We start from the raw sequence: 10,396 nt of genomic DNA, 5'->3' as shown, positions 1-10,396 counted from the left end.
TATTCAGCTCCAGTTAAGGCTCTGTGGCAACTGTGAAATACAACTTTTCTTGCTGCCACTGAAGAGTACTTTGCAAGTGGTCTTATTCCAACAGTGAATAATAACAAACATTATAAATTCCCATCCGTTTTTTATTATTGGGCTATTTGTCCTATCCACAAGATTCTTTTTGTACGTTTGCATTCAAAACATGCAACAAAACCCCAGCTAGTGTCAGCTACATGTTAGAGTTATTGTGATAAATCCAGAGATGTTTCATGGACCGATCCGGATGTGTGAGAGTTCTTCAGCTTTCCTAACTGTATCAGGGTCTCGGCTTCACAACGGTAAATGATGAGGAGCCGCTGAGGTCACAGGGGGACAAAGAGAACCCCATTACGTGACATGAAGGGGAATGATCCTTCCTGCTGTTGTGCATGACGTGAGAAGGCGAGACAGGCAACTGCAGGGAGGAGAATCTTGAAATCCAGAGGTTTTCAATCTGAATGTTCCAACAGGTCACGCCCTCGGTCACCTCCCCCTGCCTTCCTCTTTTCCCCATTCACCACCCCTCCGTTCTCACCGCATCATCTCCCCAACTGATGAAAGATGTTGATGAGCAGCAAAGACAGAGCTTGAACCGACTTCCAGGACTCAGGCGGGACAGTTCATCTCAGTCAAGTGCTGTGTATGCATCTGGAGCCATCTGGCCTCCCCTCTCAAAATACAACAAGGCGGTGTGTTGTTTGGAGAGTTTTCCAAGTCACAGCCAGTAACCTGAAAGCACCTTGGATCTTTTCCCCCCGTTCTCTCCCTGTTTTCCTGTAGGAAGAGGCCTCATTTCGTGCTCCCTAAAAAAGGTAACACAGTCGCTCTGACACGCTGCAACCGCCCATCATAAATCTGCACTTTTAACTATTGGCCCTCGAATCTATCAGCCTGACTGTTGAGTCTGGGGGCCACATCGTGACATGCAAGGAGGTGGGAGGAAAGGGGGGGGTTGCTCACAGGTGCCCCTGCACTGAGACTTATGGCCGGTGCTCCCCCACTCTGCAGTCACGCAAGCGCTGCCCCGCGCCTGGACCTCAGCCTGATTTTACTGCAGTCGGCAGGGAAACCAGACGCTACAAAGGCCCCGGGTCCACATCAATTTCACGAGCGAAGTTACTAGGAAATAAATCATTTCGAGGATTTATGAAAAAGGAGACAGGAGAAGGGGGGTGCAAGGAAGTGTGCTGCCCTGACCTAAAAAAACAGGGGTACTTAAAATAAAGTCCAGTTAGAGTTATTTTACATTGTCAGTAAGAGAGGTCAAATACTGATCTTCATGTTAAATCCATGTTGATAAAAGCCAGTTATATAGATAGTTGCAAGTTATTATTAATTTAATAAAAGATCTCGGTGCATGTGTAGTTATATTTTACTAATCATATTTCTTCCAGACACGCAAGGTTCCCCAAACAAGACCTCAGGCTTTATAGGTCATTTGAGATCGGCAATTTGGCTTTTACAGGGCAGGATTCAGTCCAGACACTATTTAATAAAATACACGCAAAGCTGATGTCCTTTTTCCTGCACCTTAAATACGCAAATCATTAAACCAAACCTATTCACACTCTGTGCTGTGATTAAGAACAGTGTTATTATTGTTATTCCCGTCCTACTGAAGAGTAATGATCCCCCATCAAAAGGAAACTAAACCTTTGAAGAACGATTTATTTGCTCAGGCTGAAGTTAACTTAGTTTTTTTTTTTTTTTTTAAAGTATGCACCGTCACAAGGAGCACGAGGAAGTAAAATCCACCCATAATGTTTCAAGCTCCAACATTCTCCTTTTTCCTGCACCTTTACTTCAGTATTACAGTCTTTTGTGTCATTGGGCTGTCTTACAAAATCTGAAGATGCATGCCAATGTGTTTCTCCCAGATCTACTTTACATATTGTTTAAGACTGAGAGCAATTAGAAGTGTTTTCTCAGTTTCCGTCCACTAAGGGAAACACATCTACACATGTTTTATTCTGGTGGCCACATTTTCACTCTGGAATCAGACGGTTTTATGGGATAGCGTGAAAATTGAACATTCTTCACGCTTCTCATTTAGAAATCATTTAGATTGACACACTTATTAAGATGTTTCCCAGGAGCCTCAACATGAGGGCTTCCTTTCATACATTTCTTAGAGATGTCAAGATTTATGTTTTTAGCAAACCACACTGCAAATCATTATCTCTGTGTGGAAGCTGTTACTGATTTGTGATTTGGTAAATTAATGAATAAAAAGCAGTGATTGTTGATCTTTGGCTCCAATAAATTAATGTGCTGGCCTTTCAAATCTCTAGCTCTTTAGCCATCGTTTACCACAGTGCTCCGATTTGTAATCACAGCATGTATAGTAACCTCAGTTTACAGATTAAACCTCTGCTGTGGCTTGCATAGTGAGCTCTAGCGTACAGACACACACAGGTACATGTATATTATAGAAGACTTCTGTGCTCTGCATGAAAGGCCTTTTTTCGGGGGCAACACAAATCAGACGTGTATGGCAGTAATTACCCTAGTTTTTGGCTGGCACGCTGTGGCCATTTAGAAAATTAATCAGACATAGATAAATAAACAGGCTTGGCCTACACGCCCAGAGTCCTGCATAAGGAAAGACTAGTCTGGTGTCCACTTAAGACACCCTAACTAACAAGTTGTATTACATGGAGACACATATTTCATTTCATCAACATAAAAACCCTCACGAGCTACTGTGATGACAAATAATTAAATAAAAGACAAGACTAAGCCAAAAATGCTATAATAGTATATCTGTAATGAACTCTTGCATTACTTTAATCATAATATTAAAAACATCAGATTGTAATCTTATCAGATATGAAGAAGAAATACACACTTCACTGGATAAAAACACAAAAAACACACCATAAACACACTATTATACCGTTTGCCCAAGATACACCAAACTTATTAAATGCAATAAATGTTTGTTTTATACAGTCATATTTCAGAGAATAGTTTCAACATAGTGGCATAACCCCAGGCTTCTTATCACTATCTGTAGTCATGAGCTCATTTCTTGTCAGCTAGTTAAGGCTCCCCGCATGGTGGATACTGCTCTCTGTAGGCACAAGGTAATTATCTGCAGGCACGCAAAGTGCGAGCTGGCTAGCTCGGCCCCCAGCACCGCACAGTATGTGAGGGACAAGACTTCCCTTCACCTTATATTCCTCTCCGTTTCGCCATCTTCTTTCCTTATGACAACCACATCAGTCATAACGGGCTTATGTTTTTCTTCCTAAACAATTACGCTCTGCATTCCAGCATATGATGACTAAAGCTTTGATTTAAGAGGACTGTGATATATCGTGAGTGAATCACAACCTTCTCTGCAAGTTTCACAGTGGGGGAGACTGGGCTTGAGTCATCAGCACAAATGACTTCCAGGAGACCATTCCATCTCCTCTGTCAGTACTACTAGACTAATTTCAGTATTTTTTCTCAATGAATGTAATCCAATTTGAGCTCAGGCTAGTCATTCAGTCAAACACACGCAGCTTTTCATGAAGAGGAGAATCAGAAACAGTGAGAAACAACTTACCAGCGCTTCATTTAAAAGGGACTCTACTTACATACAACTATATGAAATTAAATGCTGCCCTCTTGTGTCAAATCAGTCTCAGGCACAGAATGATTTCTGTCCCTGTTTTTTAAAAAGCATGTACAATGTAAAACAGCCTATTGAGGAGTAAATGATGTAAGTGTGTGTGGTGCAGCTGAGCTGGTACTGCTGGCTGTGACTTTATTGTCCTCTCCAACATTCTTGCTGGAATTGTAATAGTAGATGAAGAGGAAGAAACCTGCAAAAAAAAAACAGAGTGGCTGGGTTACAAACATTGTATTGTATTGTTGTTGTTTTTTTTTTGCTTGACAAGTAAATTAGACAGTTTGAGTGAAGATTGCTGTGTGTCAAGTCGTGAGTCTACCCTGAAAGGAGTTGAGGATGGTGAAGATGTAGTAGGAGGCAATTAGCATAGGTCCATGGCTGAAGAAAGCAAAGGCCCAGGTGATGCCGAACAGGAGGAACAGGCCCAGAATGGAGAATGTGTTTGTCCTGATGGAGCTGTTGTTCTGAGCATTGTCTACTGCGTGGTTAAACAGATTAATCTGCCGCACAGTTAAGATGAATATGATGAAGGTGAAGATGAACACTACAGCATAATAACCTATATTTACCCCTTGGTGAACAACGGCATCAGAAATCCAGCACCTGAAAATTATGAATTAAATAATGATCCACTTAGCAATGAATTAGTTTTTTTTTTAATGTAAATAAAAGATAATTTATCAGACTTGCAGTCAGTAAGAGTTGCTTACATTTTTGCTGAATTCCCATCATCGGTGTAAATGATCAAGTAATCATATTTCCCCGTGGCAAGCAGAGCGATCACCACTACAGCTGGTATGACTGAAGAGAAAGATAACTGTATGTACATACATTGTCTAATGGTTATATAGTGAGTATTTGAACACATGGAATTTTTGGCTGCGTTCCCTTACCCCATCCGGTGATGCAAATCTTCATCATGTAATGCTTGATTTGAATAGGGCGCGTCCATAGATTCAGGTACAAGTGCAGAGCCTCAATGAAAAACCAGCTAAAAGTAGCCAGCATGGCATAGTGCATACTTGCTGCCATCACTATACATGCGCCATAGTTCCCTAGGTTGGCAATGCTCTCATTCACCAGGAAGGAAAAGTTCAGGTTGAACATGGCGACAAAGAGGTTCATCAGGATCTTAGTTGCTTGGCTCGCTTTCCGTTTTCTGTGGAGTGTGTCAGGTTGTGTCAGCAAAAGCCCTCAATACATGACATTAAAATTTAAAACTGCCCTGCAGTCCTCCTACCTGATAAGACAATGCATGAAGAGAGCCACCGCCAAGAAAAACATTGACAGGCCACAGCCGATCGATGTGATGTAGGTCAGAGACTTGAAATCTGAAGTGCTTATGTTTCCAGGTGGAGGCGACTGATTTATAATAGAAAGATGAGTTAGAATTTGTGTGAAATGTCAGCGGTAGCTATGAATATAGTGGGATTATTTGTAATACCAATCATTTTACCATCAGTATGGCAAAAAATGTTAGATGAGAGCAATGACATGTGATGCTGCCATTGGTCTCCCTTGTTTCACAGCCATCTGTGATCCAGGTCTGTGTTTTTTCTACAAAGGCAGAAAACACTGCGGCACTTAAAAAGGCTTCTTTTTTTTCTTTTTTTTTGCATTAATGACTGAGGAAGATGTGACAGTCATACAATGGGCTTTTGATTTGTTAAAGGCAGTGTTAAAGTATTAAAAGAATAGTATTATTTTTACAATACCTTTGCCATTCCACGACCTACAAGAAGCAATCTTTCCATTCTGTATTAGAGTAAAAAAAAGAAAAATGAATATACTGTTTCTCTCCATGACCACTTTAAAGATCATTATCATATCTGTTAACACACGTCTTTTACCTTGTCCACGTTCCTGTAATGAATCTCTATATTACGTGAGAGATTGGATATGTCAGCTCCCATTTCAATTCCCACTACTTCATTGTTGATGAAGACACTGTTGGGGTCATCCTGTCAAGAGTGGAATACTGCTTATAGCTTATAGTGGCAGGCACAGGGGAAAACATTTTTCCACTGGGAATGTTACATAATCATTGGCTCTGTTTATATTAAAGTTGTCAAAAAATGTAGATCAACTGTAGTTACATTAAAGCTACCTGATACATTTTTGGAAAAAGCAGAACTCCAGCAAATGAACCATTTCTCTCTAATGCCTGGGAGAATGCTTCTTTTGGGATGTGCACTGATCGAGGGAATTGCGAGAATAAATCAGTGTCGTTCTCAAGAATCTGCAAGAAAAAAAGAAAAAATCAGTAAAAACTAGGGTGACTTAACTACCATTCATTATTGTGTGTCACTCTTGTATCATGGCAAACTGCGTACAGTTATATCATCACTTGTCGGAATACCCAAGTCGATGCCCATGTCATTTTTGTAGGCGAGTTTAACAAGAATCCCTTTAATAACACCCAGACTGACAGCAGCTGTGCTGGCGGCTCCCATCATATCCACCACGGAGGAGAGATTATTCATTATATTTCTGTGGTGGAAACACAAACACATGTCTTCCAGGAAATCACGTTTCAGCATCACAACTCCTAACAATGACTTGACTCCAGCAGCATTATTGCCGTCAATAATTGATAGATACTTACGCTGCGTTCTCTGGGCTGACACTACCATCATCATTGGTCGGCACGGATGGGAGAGGCAAAGAAATGTTTGGCTTTGTTCCTGGTGGCTTACATGACACACATACCACAATTTTCTTGTTATCATGGTCATTAGCATGAAAAGTGAGCTTGTAGTTTGTTTCTGCCAAACCTGCATATCAAACCACACACACATACAGAGAGAGAGAGAGAAAGAGAGAAACATTTAATTTTTACTACCATTTTCTTTTTGCTTTTTATTGAAATTACTCTTAATATATGATTTAAATAATATAATCTAATAAAAAAAATGACGATACCTTCGCAAGCTTGTCCACCGTAGGATGAACCATTTCCACAAAGGCCGTCTTGGCTTAGTCTAATATTTTTTACCCCTTAAACATATTAAAACATTACATTGTTGACACGCAGCTTGTTATGAGAGTTATCACTGCTGTTAAATTTGGGCTAATATGGAAAGTATGAGCTGTGATAGATTTGTGATTCTACCTTTTGTAAAGTGGCGGTGAAGGTATAAAATGAAACCTGCAACAGTTGCAAAGGTGTGTAAGACAACTGGTTAAAAGCATTACAGTTTTGTCTCAGTAAAAAAACGTTCTGACCAATAGGGGGCAATAACACATTGCTGTGTGCAAATACATTGTGTCCTCTTTCACCTCTTTGTTACTACATTTTATTTTGCCTTATCCGTACAATGAATAATAAGGATTTAGTATAGTCAATCTGACTATGTCTGAACCTAGTTGTTTCTTATTTTAAGAGTTGACTTAGCAAGGGGGTTAAGAACAATACCTGTTTGGTTGCTCCAGTTTGATGGTATATTTTCAAATTTCTCATTTGTTCTCATCACGACAATATCTTGCTTGGATAAAATCTCTTTATCCGGGATTATGACAGTGCTTCCATTCTTTATTTCAACGCTGCAGTTGAAATCGTGTGTCTTACAACAGTCTAAAAATACAAATCAGAATACATTCACATTTATCAAATGACCAAGAGAAACGATTGGATGGTTATTACTGATGGGATAAAACCAGACGAATAATTAGGTAATTTTACCTGCATGTTGTGTTTTACTCTGAACATTAAAACAGAGTTTAGTTTCATTGTAGTGGAATACATCTGAAATATGATGTGAAAGCACTGTTTACAAATTGTTTACACTGTTTAAAAATTTCTTTAAAATTTTCACAAACCATTATGTTTTTACAGTGTTGTCAAGCTTACCTTTTGGAAAATCTTTTAAATCATGGACACTGACAAACAGTACATTTTTTAGTCTGCAGACTTTAGTCTCATCTGTGCCTGTAAAAAACAACAAAATGACAAATACGTCTCTGCAGAACAGTTGCTAAAATGTGTTGAGAAATACTGTGTTTCAAGTTAGCTTTTGTAAAATGTACTCACCCGAGTTCTCACATGTGCTGATCTTGAGGAATATCCCATAGAACAGAATTACTGTCTTCAGAACAGACATTCTGCCACACTTGACATCCACTGGTAACATTGTTATAATGAGAAAATACAACATGCAGTGGTTTTGTTGGAGAAAGTTATCTAAACATAACGTGAAGCTATATCTATTTTTACGTGCCTCCTAACCATAGAGCAGTGCATTGACACTGTTCACCATGACTCGCATCCACCTAACAGTTATTGCATGTTACTGACACATGCACTACTGATGTTTGTCTGTTCATTCTTCCTGATTTAACTGGCAAATGAAACATGCCCATATCTCTCAATACATGCTCTGTCTGCCTTCCAACAGCAAACAATAAACATCTGGCAGCCTGCCACTTTCAGTTATGGGGAGGAATGAAATGTACCCATAGTTGTTAACAAAGATGCTCTTGCTGTCAACATTTATCTTTTTTTTATCATCATTATTTTTATCATAAACATACCAAAGAGCCTGGGTATTCCTTGCAAAGCATTTTTTTTATTTAATCATCAGTATGAAGTTAAGAAACAAAGAATGTGTGGTTCTTTTACAGTATTCTGGGATTTTATTTTGTTTCTCAAATGGGTTATTTAGAACACACTTATGTAAGTTGTTCCATTGGGCAGGTGTGTTTGTCTTTCTCTTGACTCTTCTTCTGTAAGATGTTTTATCATTGAGACAGAGGGCAGTTGGACTTGGTGAAGATTTACTGAAGATGTTTCACCTCTCATCTGAAAAGCTTCTGAAATTCTGAGACAAATTGTTTTGACAAAGTCCTGAACTGCAGTATTTTCATGCTGGGAGTGGAGGAGACTGATGATGCCAGTAAAATTAGGAAGTAATTTTGTTCACAGTTTGTTGCGTAGTTCATTTTTTAGCCATCATAGTGGCCTAGCTCTTCGGTTGGCAGTGTCAGTTTGTTGGTCAGTTGGTCAGTCCACCATTTTGGTCCAGACTGAGATATCACTACAACTTTTAGATGGATTGTCATGATATTTTGTACAAATACCCATTGTCCCCATAGGATAACTTGATTGATAGCTGATTCCCTGACATTTCAATTTTTCCAATACTTCAATTTTTGGGGGTATATGTGTTTAATGTTATTTAAGAAAAGTTATCATGCTAGCATGCCAGCTAAGATGGTGAACATGTTAGAAACATTATACCCGCTTAACATCAGCTTGTTAGCATTGTCATTGTGAGCATGTTTTCATATTAATGTATTGTGTAATGTGTATTTGGCTCCAGCCTCATAGTGCTGCTTGCATGGCTGAGGACTTTGCGACTATAGCCTCTGTTACACAGAGATCCCGCTATGTTGCCATTAAGAAGACCCCTCATTATGCTGCCTTCGCTTGTCTACACTGAACCAAACAAAATCAGCATATCGCTGCCCCAGTGTCTGATTTTTGATAGCATGCATTCACATTCTGGAATCAGAGGTGTGACATGTAGCACAACAACAAACCACTCACTGATTCACTCGCAATGCAGGGTGGTATATATTGCTTGGTTGGTGTACTACTCTTCATGATGCGTTACGGGATACTGAGTCCACTATATAGGTTATAATAATTCTGACTATACATTCGGAGAAGTAGTGGGTGATCTCGGACACAGCTGTCCCTCCATGTTGGCTCTTCATTTTACACAGACGTTGATTCGGCTCAGAGTCTAACTCCACTATCTGCTTAAAGGTGGAACACCAATGCCTCCCATTCCATGTTCATGCTTTCTATACAGAATGGTACGGTGAACTGTGTAAAATGGGCTTATTCCAAAATTAAGCCATCTAAATTTGAAAATGCTGTTTCGGTGTAAAAAACGATTTTGTTCAACATTCTAGGTTTCTTTTTTTTTTTGTAAAGACCTCTGCCCACAGTTGCTAAATCTCTTCTTCTTTGTCATCTTTTCATTTGGCCAACAACAGGACTGCATTATAGCCATCTGGCAAGGAGTGGGGCAGACAGCGAGCTGACCACATCATTGTTTCATGATAGAAACGTTGTAAACACAGGCTAATAACAACAGCTGTGCTGTGTCATCAAACTTTAGCAACATTTTAAATGCATGATTAAGGAAAACGTTAAGAGAAGGCAGTTATCTCTTTAACCTTGCTGCCACATAAACCCCACCTAGGCTACAGACACAGGCAGTTACTCTCTGTTACACTGTGTGGCTTTCTGCCCTCTGTGGTCACCTATACTGTGTTTTAGTGCACCCAATTTCATAAGATAGTTGCTCTCATTTACGCATATGAAAGAGTGACTTTGTAGCGGTGTGGTGATAAAATCATTTGATAAATGATTGCAATGTCAGTCTGGCTCAGACCATTGTTTCAGAGGCCATTTTGGAAAGAGAAAAAGTTGTTTTAGTCTGGAAAGGTGCTGAAATTGAGAGAAGAAAATAGATTTACAGCTTAATGTGGATGTACTCTTGGTCTTGTTTGTTGATCCTGTGTTTAATGAGAGGAAAGATACAGTTCACATCTTTATGGTAAAGCTGCAGCTGGTTAACTTACCTTAACACCAATATGCCTCACTTTTCTTTCCTTTTTTTTTTTTTATTGTGCGTGCTTCCAGCCTGTTTGTGATCCGCACCAGAAGAATAATGCAAATCCTGTCTATTTATTCATACAGTGAAGGAAGAGGTTTGAATAAACAAGGCTTGTGAAGTGCAA

General features: G+C 39.5%; 1 protein-coding gene across 2 annotated transcripts; it reads right to left on the bottom strand.

The window, feature by feature from the left end:
- Positions 1 to 2,887: 2,887 nt before the first annotated feature.
- LOC130180260 (adhesion G-protein coupled receptor G2) lies at positions 2,888 to 7,914 on the bottom strand. Of its 2 annotated transcripts, XM_056393708.1 has the most exons (17): positions 7,677 to 7,914; positions 7,497 to 7,574; positions 7,329 to 7,391; positions 7,062 to 7,220; positions 6,759 to 6,794; positions 6,569 to 6,643; positions 6,252 to 6,420; positions 5,980 to 6,136; positions 5,754 to 5,885; positions 5,497 to 5,607; positions 5,362 to 5,401; positions 5,103 to 5,203; positions 4,887 to 5,008; positions 4,540 to 4,805; positions 4,357 to 4,447; positions 3,966 to 4,249; positions 2,888 to 3,839 (listed from the first exon to the last, which is right to left on the bottom strand). In XM_056393708.1, exons 1-17 carry the CDS (start codon positions 7,798 to 7,800, stop codon positions 3,718 to 3,720), a joined length of 2,130 nt encoding a protein of 709 aa, XP_056249683.1. In that variant the 5' UTR covers positions 7,801 to 7,914; the 3' UTR covers positions 2,888 to 3,717. The 2 variants fall into 2 exon arrangements, with proteins under 2 accessions (XP_056249683.1, XP_056249684.1); XM_056393709.1 differs by lacking the exons at positions 6,569 to 6,643; positions 6,759 to 6,794; positions 7,329 to 7,391; positions 7,497 to 7,574; positions 7,677 to 7,914 and having other exon boundaries at positions 6,252 to 6,337; positions 7,062 to 7,196.
- Between the last annotated feature and the right edge of the window lie 2,482 nt (positions 7,915 to 10,396).

The sequence above is a fragment of the Seriola aureovittata genome, chromosome 13 (assembly GCF_021018895.1).
Source record: "Seriola aureovittata isolate HTS-2021-v1 ecotype China chromosome 13, ASM2101889v1, whole genome shotgun sequence".
Classification (NCBI taxonomy): domain Eukaryota; kingdom Metazoa; phylum Chordata; class Actinopteri; order Carangiformes; family Carangidae; genus Seriola; species Seriola aureovittata.
Note: the sequence above shows the minus strand (reverse complement) of the source record. Positions and strands in the feature narration are given on the sequence as shown.